The sequence below is a fragment of the Humulus lupulus genome, chromosome 7, assembly GCF_963169125.1.
Source record: "Humulus lupulus chromosome 7, drHumLupu1.1, whole genome shotgun sequence".
NCBI lineage: Eukaryota > Viridiplantae > Streptophyta > Magnoliopsida > Rosales > Cannabaceae > Humulus > Humulus lupulus.
The window spans coordinates 197,631,673-197,645,966 of NC_084799.1; the positions used below are offsets into that span (position 1 = coordinate 197,631,673).

General features: G+C 31.5%; 1 protein-coding gene and 1 long non-coding RNA gene across 13 annotated transcripts; both read right to left on the minus strand.

Moving 5' to 3' along the window:
- Window positions 1–2,196: 2,196 nt before the first annotated feature.
- LOC133789100 (uncharacterized) lies at window positions 2,197–8,955 on the minus strand. 12 transcript variants are annotated; one of them, XM_062226822.1, is made up of 6 exons: window positions 8,696–8,955; window positions 8,523–8,608; window positions 8,047–8,088; window positions 6,880–6,935; window positions 2,525–2,821; window positions 2,197–2,450 (listed from the first exon to the last, which is right to left on the minus strand). In XM_062226822.1, exons 1-5 carry the CDS (start codon window positions 8,696–8,698, stop codon window positions 2,622–2,624), a joined length of 387 nt encoding a protein of 128 aa, XP_062082806.1. In that variant the 5' UTR covers window positions 8,699–8,955; the 3' UTR covers window positions 2,197–2,450; window positions 2,525–2,621. The 12 variants fall into 12 exon arrangements, 2 of the variants coding, with proteins under 2 accessions (XP_062082806.1, XP_062082805.1); XM_062226821.1 differs by having other exon boundaries at window positions 6,880–6,947; XR_009873465.1 differs by lacking the exons at window positions 2,197–2,450; window positions 2,525–2,821 and adding exons at window positions 4,218–4,447; window positions 5,296–5,352 and having other exon boundaries at window positions 8,523–8,955.
- Window positions 8,956–10,849: 1,894 nt separating this feature from the next.
- On the minus strand, window positions 10,850–13,289 carry LOC133790098 (uncharacterized). Its single transcript, XR_009873891.1, has 3 exons — window positions 13,077–13,289; window positions 12,876–12,983; window positions 10,850–11,031 (listed from the first exon to the last, which is right to left on the minus strand). It is a non-coding gene; the product is annotated as an uncharacterized LOC133790098 (long non-coding RNA).
- Window positions 13,290–14,294: the final 1,005 nt, after the last annotated feature.

Consider the following 14,294-nt stretch of genomic DNA (forward strand, 5'->3'; position numbering starts at 1 on the left):
TCAATGGCTTGCTAGATCAATGATAATGACTAAGTGGATGTAGGCCATCTTTTTAGGGTTGAACCACTATAAAACTCTCTCTATCCTTTATTTCTGGGCACTAGACACATTTCTTTTATACTTTATTTAACTCTAAAAAATATTCCCCATATTATTCTTTGAGTGTTAGACGAGTTAACGAAAAAATGAGTAACACATCATATTAATCGTATTTAATGTGTTTCTTCTTATTTTACTTCATATTATATAATTGACCATTAAAAACCTGATACAAGAAAAAATCTAGCGTAAATCTGCACAACCTAAAGTAAAAACACTTAGATAACATCTTAAATTGCTTTATAAAACTAACCTAGAATCAACCTAAGATATATATATGTACAAAAAAATTGTAGTAATCTGCCTAATTTTTTTTGCAGGCATTCAGATTTAAGATGAGATCTGATAAAAGATTCATTTGTGCATGGCAATTCTACCCACTGGATGATCAAATACATATGGGAGGCCTAACAATAAAGAAGCAACTCTTGAAAAAAAGGTTGGCTCATCAATGAATGATGAATGATGATCCACTTCTTTTCGTTCACACGAAGAAATTTCCGAGATGGAATTAATCTTGGCAGGTAAAAACACATGACTATCTATTAATATATGTAGCTGGAAATAGAATTGAAAGCTTTGACTATTGAGATGAGCACATGACTTCTTTGTTATCCCAACGTAATGAACATGCTTATTTATAGATTTTACCTCTTGTTGGCTTGAATGAGTGGTAGAGCAAAGTTTCTATTGGGTCAATTGGGTGACATCGATTCATGAGGATTGAGGACTCAAATGGGATTGGCTCCAAACTCATAATTATCTTTCGTGAAACACACCATAAATCTCAACAGAAAGGAGTATTAGAGGCGGAGGTTTCCGCCGGTAATAATAGGGCATTCCGCCGGTAATACTCGGTCGGTGATTAGGGGTATTACCGGCGGACTTACACGTGGGACTCCACCAGTATAAAAGAATAGTCAACCTTGTTTGACTTATTTAATACGAGCGGGTCCCGCCCCTATTAATCCGCCGCTAGTAAATTAATAATATTAAAATATAATAATTCGTTTGATTTTATTTAATAATAAATATACATATAATAAATTTTGTTTCATGAATATTAATTGTGTTATTAATAATTAATTTTAATTTATGTTTAATTTAATTATCTATAAATTTAAAAATCATAAAATTAACATAATAAAAATATCAATTGTCTTAATTTAATTAAAAAATGCAAACTAATTATTATTGTTTGGATCGGGCCAACCAAGCAAGAAATATTCATTAACATTCAAGTCAATATCTTGATCAATAATGTTAGGGCACGACAATGGTGGTGAAGCAAACTGTGGTGTTGGTGGTGAAGGGTAATAAGCTTATGGAGACTGCTGCTGCGAAGATATCTTTATAATTGATGGTTGTAGTCAACAACCTTCAATCATAAAAATTACGAGACAGAAAAAATAAATTAACTTCTAATTAAATACTAATTAATTTTTTTAATAATTTTCAATTATTTATAGTAATACTAATTAACTAAATTAAATAATATTCATTACATTTCTCATTATGTTGACATAACATATAACAAAAAAAAAATTAAAACTACTTTACTTAATAAAATTTCACAAAAAATTTGACAGCATAACAGTTTAATACGATCATTTTAAAAATTTTAAAATCCTATACTCAGAAAATCACAGAACATTTATTATAAGATATATAAATTTTTTTAAAATTTTGACAACATAATAACTTAAATTTGTCATATCTCAAAATTTAAAATCTCCAAACAACAAACCTAGAATAACTAGAACAACAAAATATTTATTAAAATAATATTACAACACAAATCAACATAAACCATAATATGATTAATACAAAAAAAAATTTAAAACATACATTAATAATCTGATTTTTTTTCTTTCAAAAGTTTAATGCTCTGCTAAAAAAATAAAGCAACTTACTAATATTTTTTTAATTATACTTTTTTTAAATAATTAAATCTCATTCTTTTAACAATAAATTAAATACAATATAATACAACACATAAATCTAGTTTTTTAATAAGACCAAAGCAATTTTTTTAATAACACCATTAAAGTAGGAACTAACTTATAAAAACACAAACAAAATTTAAAAAATATGAAATCCAAAAACAAATCCCATTAAAATAATTTATTAAACAACACAATAAACTTAAGAACATCATAAATCTGAAATATGTGAAATCTGAAACATATACCATTAAAAAAAATTCATAAAACAACATAACAAACTTAAGAACATCAAAAATTTGAAAACCTGTCATGAAATCCATGCCGTGTTCAAACCCCATCAGTGGCAAAACTCTCTGCCGGGGTCAAACCCACGAACCTCACAGCCCCACTATGAACCACCACCACCTAAATATTAGAAAAACCAGTTAGAGAGAGATAGGTAGAGTGTGTCTGAAAGAGAGATATAAAGAGAGACTTACCATGTGTATCGCCATCACACGCCTCGACCCCAACCATGAGCCAATGCACACCCAAAGGCCCTTAGCTTCGTCGACACCAATGGCCACCACATTGGCTTCAGAGAGTGCCGCCACCAGCAAGACACAGAGAGTGACAAAGAGAGCGAGAACGAAAGAGAGTACCTGTGTTGGAGCCTCTGACCTGTTCCTTCCCCGTAGCCCAACAGTACAAGTGAGAGTCAGAGAGAGGGAGGGAGGTCTCAGACAGGGGGCGGTGGTGGTGCTCGGACAGAGGGGAGGACTGAGAGAAGAGTGCGTCTGAGAGAGGGAGAGAAGAGAAATGAGAGGGACGGACGAAATGATGTGCAAAATTTTTAATAGGTAAGATTATTAGAGGCGGGGACCCGCCGCTATTAATATTATCCCATCGATAATAAACTATTAGTGGCGGGACCGGCCGCTATTAATATATCCCGTCGGTAATAGTCTTATTATCGGCGGATATTTACCCGTCGCTATTAATATTATCCCGCCGCGATTAATATATCCCGCTGGTAATAGTCTTATTACCGGTGGATATTTACCCACCGCTAATAGTATTAGCGGCGGATAGTCCGCCTCTACTAAGGGAAAATACCCCCTGCTAATAATTTTGAAACTTAATAACCATTAATTTCCCGGGCATTGTATTAGCGGCGAACTACCAGCTGCTAATAAAAAAAATTTATTAATTTCCACATTATTAGCGGTGGACCCAGTAGTCCGCCACTAATAACCCATATATTACCGGCGGACTAAGTCCGCCTCTAATTGTTCCGCCTTGTAGTGATATCTTTCTGATAAGTTTCAACATTCAATAGACTTTGATAATAAAAACCTAAATTTGTGTATAAAAAATCATAGCATAATTAACTCTCACTTCTTAGATTTTGAATTAAAAACATATGAATCATGCAAATGCTAATGAAAACATCACAATTATAAATCCAAGCGATTTTGTGTGGAATGACCTTCTTGGCCTCCAAAAAATGCCCTCTTGCTTGCTCTTCACATAAAATGTATTGAAACGAGCTGTCGAGCGTTAATTGATACTTTCTGGAACTCTGTTTTTTCACTTAGATAGCAGTGTAGCGCTACATAATGGGGCTGAGACGCTAATTGAACATAACAAAATTGAAACTCTCTTCGAAGAGCCTTCCGTGCCAATTGAGTTAATTTTGCCCATAACTATCTCGATAAAACTCTAAATTCACTACTACAGAAAAGACTTTTTAGGACTCGCGGCCCGCGAGTCCTCTCTTTGAGAGCCTTAAAAACTAAGGTTTTTTAGGACTCACATTGCGAGTCCTAAAAGAATGTTTTTAGGACTCGCGTTGAGAGTCCTAAAAACTCTTGTTGAGTGCCTTTAAGTAAGTTTTTAGGACTCGCAACGCGAGTCTTAAAAGAATGTTTTTAGGACTCTCAATGCGAGTCCTAAAAAATTGGGTTGAGTGCTTTAAGTAATTTTGTAGGACTCGCGTTGCGAGTCCTAAAAGATCTCATTGAGTGTCTTTAAATTAAGATTTTAGGACTCGCTTTGCATACCCTTAAAAGTAAATTTTTTTTAAAAATAAAATACAGCTACAATTTTCATTTTGATTTAAAAAAAAGCATATCCCTTTGAGAGTCCAAAATGTATTATATATGTTTGATTTCTAAAATTTTCAAAAGAAAATACAACAAAATAATTTTTTATTAATTACTCAAAAATATAATTTCAATATTTAGTCTACTCGGCTTACAAAATCATATTACATGATAGTTTATACTACAGTCAAATTCTATTATAACCAAAAGTTAAACAAGAAATGTATACAAAGTTAGTGAAATATATTTTTGATTCTAAAAACTTCAACTACCAATGTTGTCTGGTATTGCGCCAAAGAAATGCATCTCAATATAGACCTGCACATTATAAAAAAGTTCTTTAATCATTAGGTTCATCAAACTTTTCAAGAATTTGCTTAGAATCAATCAATCCATTGCAAGCTGATAATTAATATTAGAATATTGTATTTATAGAAAAATATACCTTTAGAAAATAAGCACGTCCAAAAAATCAAGGAAATTTGGGATAAGAAATATGTTTCAAGAGAGCTAGCCACACTTGTATTTGTTTACAAATTTCAACATTTTTTAATGATTAAATTTTAATCCTCGTAAAACTAGATATAACTTATTAAGAGAAATACAAATTCATTTGAATTAAGACTGAAAAATGATTGTTTTAAACTTAAGAGATAATGTACTAATCAAAAGATCAATTACGTATATCCAATATAAAAGAAATTTAAGTGCAAAACGTTAAAAATAGATGTCAATCTGTATAATGTCTAGATTTAGTATTGGAGTTTGGAGAGATATTTAGTTACTCACACATACTAATTAACCTATAGACAGTCCACATGCTATGAAGAAATAATTTCAAACCAACATTTAAATCCCAAATAACTTTGAGTGTCACATCTCTAGAAAAAAAAATACTGCAATTTCATAAAAACTAGTGTTGAAAGTCCTTACCAAAGACAAATTCTAGCTTTTGCCACACTAAGCTATTTTCTATATCAAGCGACAAAACAAGACAGATTTCAGAGAAAAAATCCTAAACAAAAGCGGCGAGACAATTATACTAAACATTTATAGGAGAATAAAGATTATTATACAAGAGATAATCTATAGAAATTCAACACACACATTTACCAAGCTACATAGCAAAGCAAACATACATGTGCATTTGAAAGTTGTCATCTTACCCAAGATGGATATTGCTTTTCTTGCTCCAAAACCAAATGTTCCATTCTGTCAACTACCTAGCTTCATAAAGAAATAATTGTCATCAAAAAATTAATCAAAGAACAGTGGTAAGAACTTAAAGAATAATGATCACCAAAGCAAAAGAGAACAAAAAACTAAAATATCAATAAAAAGTTTCTCCATTGGAAATAAAAAGTTCTTAAAATGTTGACAACTAGAAATAAAAAAACAAGAGAGGTCCACACATACTTTTATTATATTAAGTTACCACACTTATTCGATGCACTCCTAAAAAATAAAATATCTCACAAGATAAAGACCAAACTTATACATGGCAAACGAAAAGAATTATAAAACTCAATATAATGCTCTCCCCTGCTTTTGTTCAAAACAAACTGAATTATAAGAGACAACAAAAACATTAGAGCAACCAAACTGAGAAGTAAGAAGTTTAAGTCATAAAATATATAAATTATATATCTTAAACTTGTTCTCAATGTTACATATAGACACTGCTATATATTATATTACATTCAAAATAATAAAATAAATATTTAACAACCAAACATATATGATAAAAATAAACCCTGCAAACACTTTCCTGAAGAAGCTTTTGCCTCCATTATAGATCCACAAGCAATCGATATATCTTTCAAAAAGCATGCATTAAAGACTAAAGGAAATGTGCATGGTTATTAATTAAATACATACAAAGATAGTAGTTGCTATAATTGTTACTTGTAAATTGCATGATGCAACAATAAATTTTAAGTAATTTGGACGAAACATCTTAAACACAAGAGGAAGAAAAAGATGGGCAAACGTGTTAGAATATCAGTTTCTACAACATTGGACCCCACACAAATGATGGTGGTTACATAGTCTATTTTATATTCAAGTAATGTTTATATAAATGTCTTCCAAGTAGAGAGGTGGCCTTAATTATATGTAATTTATAACATTTCGATTGACTATATAAAACATGCTTAAAGGTGTCTCAAACCTTTAGATTTTGGAGCCTAATATTAAGATTATAGGATAAAACTTTGAACTTTCATCAAACATGTGCTATGCAAGAAAATTGTAGAACATGCATAAATTGTTATAATGATAAAATCACACAACATAATTTGACTGAGCAAAGCACAACATCAATTAACATAAATATACTACATGAAGATTTAACAAAAAAATAGATTACAAAAAAAAACATATTACATGAAAATTAAAACATACTAAAATACACATCTTGCACTGAATAGAAGAAAAAGAGAAAAGCCAACATGTCACCATCTATAGAAAATCGGACAACATATCCCCTAATTTACTAGCCTAGCCATCTGTCACATTCAACACCAACATGTCAAACAAATGAAACAGCACACACGTTTTCATCCATATATCACCGCTGCCCACAAAATTCTCAGAACCTACTTCACTAAGACATGCAAGTTCTCAATCTTTCGTTGTCACCGCAGCACACATAATTCTCAGAACCTACTTCACTATGAATGAATATTTAAGATATTCAAACCCCTCGAACATACACATGTATAATATTAAAAAGAATAAAAAAAATATACCTCTTCCAATCAATAGCAAGCATTGGACCGTCCTCCCCTTGTTGATGGAGTGCCATCTTAAAAAATGACTACACAAACTTATTAGTGCCAACTAATTTTGTATAAACTAGTTACATATATAAATATTAAATCAACTAGTTATAAATGTATCATATGTTCTTTGATATAATTTTGTTGAACCAAACCTCTCCATTCTACATCACTCTTTATGGAATTTGGCATTAGTTCTTATCGTTTACTAGTATCTGTTTTAGCATCAATAATGTCTATGACAATTCTTGATTTTGAGGGTCTTCACAAGTTTCCCATCAATTAAAAAAAGCAACTCTTCATATTTTTCTAATAAAAGCAAGCAATCAAGTAGGTACAAAATAATTATTATAATAAAAGTGATGTTCATATAAGATAAAAGCAATATGATGACTAGAAAAGAAACTAATAAAGGCCTAAAGTCTACACCTAGCACGTAAAAGTAAATGCCTACAATAATCACATGTTATGTTCATGTTATCTTATAGTTTTGGTTAATATTAGAATAATAATATAATAATGAATCAACTATATGAATAATATAATAAAAGCAATGCTCATATAATGTAAGCAAGCAAATGTACAAAAAAATATTATAATAAAAGCAATATTCTTATAAGATAAATGCAATATAATTTATGTATTGACTACAACATAAACAAATAATGAGCATTGACTAATAATACTAGGAATTGGGTTAAATTGTCAAATAGTTCTTGTCTTGTCATGTTTCACTTTTTCTTCCACTAGCAATTAAATAGCCCTTGTCTTTTCATGTCTCCACTGCCAATTTTTCTTTTCATACTTTTGTTCACAGACCACTAATTGTTCTACCCTTTCGAATATATTAATCCAACTTGCATAATCCCACTACACCTCTAACACACACACGCCTAACTTGCATAACCTCACCACACCATCATATAATCCAACCAATCCACTATTCACACACACCTCCATATGAACTACCCCACTACACTTACATACATAATATACAGCCATCATACATATTTTAACTATTTTTTCACTGAGATATCTTTAGAAATCTTGTTAATCTTTTAGTTTAAAGATGCAGTAGTTTATTTCATAACTCAACACCAAAGGAAAAGCTTCAAAGTCAATCAATTTTTCACTCACCTGTTCCTCGCTTCTTGCTCACCTATTGCTCTTCTTGGACATCTATACAAAACAAGCCAAATCAATTATGAAGGGCTTTAGCTTGGTACAATAATGAAACTCTAGACTGGTAGCAGGTGGTGCCTAGAATTATTGGAAAATTTCCAGAAGAAAATCAAGTGTTGAAAATCTGGTAAGGAAATGACCCAACATACTTTTCACCAAAAATAATTCAAAACAAACTCTTCTCTATAGGTCTTGCTCTATGCATTTTTCCAAGGAAAATTATTGTATATGTACATACACAAAAATCAAATACTCTACATTACCCAAAGTTCATGATATGCATATATATATATACTATTTCTTTACGTACTACAAATACATATATATATTTGATGACTGATTAATTTATTGAGCCCATAGTTATAAGAAAATCATAAACAAAGCATTCAAAGTGGCAAAAAGAAGTTATCAAAGCTTTTATTTTCACTTACCTAAAATCCATACAAACAAAAGACTTTATGTTGTCAGAAGAAAGAAACCAACACCTCTTCTTAGTTGTACGAGAAAAAGCATCTCTCTGTAGATTGGAAGTTAATCAAACTAAAAAATGAAAATACAAGAACCTACAAACATATAGCCATACAAGAGGCGGACGCCTTCAGACCATTGGTCAACAACCCTGTGCAGCGCGTGTGGTGGTGAGCTCACGGGGGTCGACGTTTCGAGGGCCGACGGTTCGATTGGGCTGGCGCGTGTACTGCTCCGGCGATGGGATGATGGTCGTTTGGGCCTGGCAGAGGCAACATAGCAGTGAGAGAGAGAGAAAGAGGGCTTCGGAGAAAAGAGCTTCGGGGAAGATAGAGGGAAAAAAAGGAAGATAGAGGGAAAGAGGGAAGATAGAGGGAAAAGAAGGAAGATAGAGGGAAAGAGGGTTTCAGATTTTTTTTTATTTTAAAATTTTCTTATTTATTTAATTAAAAAATATATGATATCTAATATATAAATTCTTTTTAGTTAACACAATTTCTTTTTATTTAGCCCAGGTGTTTTCAGCCCAGGTGTTTTTAGGACTTGCAAAGCGAGTCCTTAAAGATTATTAAGGACTCCCTAAGCAAGTCCTTAAAATTGTTAAGTAAAACACTCATTTTTTAGCCCAGATTTTTTTAGGACTCGTATATTTTTTAAGGACACTAGTTGCGAGTCCTAAATTGTGTTTTTTCAGGACTCTTAATGAGTGTCCTAAAAACTCCATAAATATTTTTAAGGATTTGCATTTATGTGCATGTCCTAAAAAAGTGTCCCGTAAAGGGTATTTTGTAGTAGTGATTGAACGATCCAAAAGCTATGGAAAGATAAGTAAAATATCTACAACTTTTATTTCTATGAGTTTTTCCCGAAAGTGAAGATATCATGGTCAAATAGTGGTTGAAGTTTCAGACTTGTATTACAGAGCATAAAGGACACGTGTTGAGCATCTTCAATGTAGTATTTTCCACCCATAATGTCTTTAAACTCCACACTCAATACTAAATCCATCATATTCATCGTATTTAGTAAGTACTTTCTTCTTATTTTACTCCATATTATATAATTGACCATTTAAACCCGAGACAAGAATAAATCAAGCGTAAATGTAAATCTGCACAACCTAAAGTAAAAACACTCAAATAATATCTTAAATTACTTTCTAGAACTAACCTAGAATATCAACCTAATATATATACAAAAAAATTGTAGTAATATGCCTAATTTTCTCCGTAGGCATTCAGATTTAAGATGAGATTTGATAAAAGCTTCTTCTGTGCATGGCACGTTAGTCTACCCATTGGATGATCAAATTCATATGGGAGGCCTAACAATGAAGAAGCAACTCTTAGAATAAAGGATTGCTCAAGAATGAAAGATGAATGATGAACCACTTCTTTTCGTTCACCAACAAATGTCTGAGTTGGAATTACTCTATTGGCAAATAAAATCCTATGACTATCTATGAATATATGTAGCAGGAAATAGAATTGAAAGCTACTACTGAACTGAGCACTTGACTTCTTTCGTATCCCAACGTACTGAAGATGCTTATTAATAGATGATATCTCTTGTTGCCTTGAATGATCAGTGGTAGAGCAAAGTATTTAATGTGTTAATTGGGAGACATCGATTCATGAGGATTGAGGACTCACATGGGATTGTCTCCCAACTATTCATTATCTTACACGAAACAAGCCATAACCCACATCCAATGTGAAACACTACGTCAACTGTTTCCCCACCTAATTATGATTTTCCTCTTATATCACTACAAAAAACTTGACTTTTAGTCAAAAAAAAATTGTGACTAAAAGTTTTAGTCACTAAAAAATATTATCCCCACGTTATCACTAAAAAGTCTTTTAGCCACACTAAAAATATCGTGGTGACTAAAAGTCACTTTTAGTGACAACAATTATTTGTAACTAATAGTCATCACAATTAGTGACAACTTTCTTTAAGCCACAACACATTTATTTTTAGTGATAATTAAAAGTGACAACAAAAAGGTATCACTAATAGTTCTTTAGTGATAATTTGTTGTTGTCACTAATAGTCTTTTAATCACAAAAAAAAAAAAAATCATGAATATATTTAATTAAAATGGATAAAAAGATGAAAGGATGACTAATCAATACAATTTTTTACACAACTAGAGAAAAAACGTGAATATAATAGCAAGTAGCCACATTCATTAACATCAAGAAAGTTAAGCATATTGTTATACCACTAATATCCAAAGTATTACAGCCAAATCAAGTATGAGACCATATGAGAAAAGCTAGAAATAAGCTGAGAAAAGCTAACCAACAAGCTGAAAGTTCAATCACAGATAATGTATTTTATTGGGAACCAAAAAAAGATTAAACTCCACAAACATCAAAGCCCATTAATAAAAAGAAAAACAGAATCCATTGGATTAGTCATCCTTCTCTTGAGCTTCCTCTCATCTTTATCACCCTTCTTCTTTACCTGCAACATCTTAGTATTGTTATACTTAGAGACAAAATAGTTCATATTACATTTTGCCTAAAAATTATTTTGAACTTACCACCACTTTAGAACAAGTCCTCAATATCATTCTCAAAAGACTTTGATGAGTGACTGTGCGATTGCGATGATGAACAATTCATTTGTCTCAAAACTTTTTCAAACATCATTTGCATCATTATCAAATAAGTATAAACACAAGATCAATGACAGCTAAAGTTCTCTCATTATTAACTAACATTAACTAATAGCAAACATGTTAATGTGAATGAGAAATTGAGAATCATTGATGTATCGTTGAATTAGAAGATTGGGGCTTAATGCCTTTTAGTGTAACTAATTTAGAGAAAGACTTGGACAAAATCATATAAGCCCCTACTACTCAAAAAAGAAAAGTCTCAGCCCCAAAAATATATAATATTATACAAAGTTATATAAATGTGTCTATCAATGACAGTTTTCAAAGTTAAGTTTAGCTAACATTTCTCGCATCTATATTTATTTAAGGAAGTAAAATAAACAAACAGAAGCTATGATACTAAAAATATACACTAAAATGATGACATCTCTTTTATTCCTAAAGATACAGACACAGAAGCTGTTAGGACTTGCGTGTTTTTGCATTTGAAACTAATGAATTCAGACCTCATTTGCTATTACTGTTACTGTTTCTTTTCCTGATAATTGCTGTTGTTTTGTTACTATCTTGTTGTTGTTGTTATTATGACTTATTTTGTGTAGGGACCAGGGAGATGGACATGGAGGTCTCTACTCTCAGGTCTATTATTTGTTAGTCATTATTACTACTATTAATTTTTCTTGGCACTGTGGGTTCATGTAAAATCAATTAAGTGGGTTAAATAGTAAGTTGAGTGTAGCACGATGGGATCCTTTGGTAAGTTCTTTTTAGTATTAATGATGGTTTTGGTGTCCTTCTAGAGGTAGGATATTAGGGCAGAGTTCCTTTGGGGAATAAAAAAAATGAGAAAAGAATACTAGGGATAGTTTCAGACATTACTACTTGTTGCAACTTTTGAATGTAAGGTGTATAATGTGACATAATTGTTTGTTTATTGCTTTTTGGGTCAACGATTAGAACAGCTGATCTTTTCTCTCCTAGCCTCATCTGAATAATTTAGTGCTATCAAGTTATTCCTAAAGATTAGAATTGAGTGAAGAAAATTTGACTTTAATATCCTTTCAGAATATATAGTTTTTTCCACCTAGTACTTGCTGCATTTTCCTGGTAGTTTTGCATTGTAGACTCTGTATTGAGTGGTTCTACTTAATTGTGTAATATACATATTATGTTGTAGAGGTCTTAAGTAAAAAATAGTGTTTATGATTATATTTGCTAGAGCATATGCATGGTCACCATGATTATCATATTATAAATAGTTTAATTTCATAAAAAACATCTGTAAATTAATTTAGGATCAGGATGGCTTAGTTTTGTGAAACTATTGTTATATCAACAAAAAAAATTGGTGGATATATGTTGATTTTGTTTGATATATATAGTAATGACTGTTTCATTGCCTCCTAACTTCAAGGCAGACAAATACACTGTAATCATCTTTACATTGCTAATTTCATTTTCTTTCAATGGCCTTTATAACTAGAAGACTTATTCTCCTCCAGTCACTGGGATTTTAGTATTAAGAGTTAAAGTAAAATTAGTAATATATTAGTTAACTTTCTATTTGTCAATGGACCTTCAATCCATCGAAGTGCTTTGTTCTGTTCTCATGAGAGATGATTTTGCAGATGACAACAGCAATTGCCATAGAGGAATTAAATTAGACCAACAAGTTAAAGCAGCTTACTGATGAAATTTGATGTCTTCCAAATCAATAGCTTTTCCCTTTGTTGCTCTGCCTTGTGCCTCTAGCAACACTCGATCGTTAAGGCCAAGCTTGCATTCTGGCATACCACTGCAACCAGTTTCATTTCAGCTATGTACCACGAGTAAAAACAGATAACTCAATGATAAAAATAAAATAAAAATGCTAATGCAATCATATTACATTGACTCAAGTACATAATAGTGTCCCGTCTGAGAACTGAGAAATAGTGAAAGTTTAGGTTCCTAAGTCTAGACTTTTTGACTAGATTGAAAGTCAGGCAGAACTAGATGGAAGGTCTGTCTTGCAGATCAAGGGGAACCAGTTCTATCTTTTCCTGCAATCCTTGTACCCAAAAATGGATTGAGGAACAATGTGTGAGAATTCTGTCCCAGAGCAACCCTCATTGATACAGCAAAGTACAACAAACAAATCAGAGTTGGGACAAAAATAATGATAGTAACACAAAATCTTGAAAATGATATAGAAAAACAGTAATAAAGATCTGGTATCCTACAATAACTCAATAGTGTAAACTCTTGATAATTAAGAGTTGGAAAATCAAATTACGAACCCTAATTTGAACACCTAAACAAAAATATATTGAAGGTGAGACAAAAAATTAGGTTATAAGAGAAAACAAACCTTTAGAAGCACCTGAAATAGGCCAAGTGAAGATGATCTTAGAAGCAACTTCGGCCCTTGTTCGTAATCCTTGCGAAAGCCTCTGTTGATGGGAAAGCACAAAAGCTAGAAGACAAAAATCTGTGTTGTAACTGAGAAAGAAGAGAGATTTTATCGGCAATGAATTCAGCCAACAAGAAGATTTTGAGAGCCAGTAAGATCGAACATGGAGGTGAGAGAGAGTGAAGGAGAGAGAGTGAGAGAGAGCAAGAAGGAGAAGAAGAGAAGAGGATAAAGTGTATTATGTGTTTACTGTTTTAATTAATAATTTAGAAATACTTTTTATTTTATTTTTGGATATTTTAGTCACAGATAAAGTTATACTTGTGACTAAAAATCAATTATCGGTCACAACAAATTATGGTTATAACTAAATATAAATTAGTGACATATTTTTGTGATTAACGTTTATTAGTTGTCACTAAATGTACTATTAGTCTCAATAGTTTATCGTGGCCTTCTAAAATTTATAAAATTAAAAAATTAAATATTGTCACAAAAAATTTGTTGTCACTAAAATATTTTTTGCCACAAATTATGACTAAAAAATATATTTATTCACATATTTGCATTATTGAAATAATAGAAATTAATTAAGAAATAGTATTTTTGCCTTCTCAACAAAGACTAATATATGATTGTGCCCCGAATGATTCACAATGTTAAAAATATCTCATTTACTATACAAATTATTGAAATATAGGACTTGTGTTAGAT

Coding starts and splice junctions, on each gene's coding strand:
- LOC133789100 (XM_062226821.1), bottom strand. Junction 6,948..8,046: donor GAGCAAGAAGCGAGGAACAG/GTGAGTGAAAAA, acceptor AAGTTTGTGTAG/TCATTTTTTAAGATGGCACT. Junction 2,822..6,879: donor CTTGCTATTGATTGGAAGAG/GTATATTTTTTT, acceptor TCCCTCTCTCAG/ACGCACTCTTCTCTCAGTCC.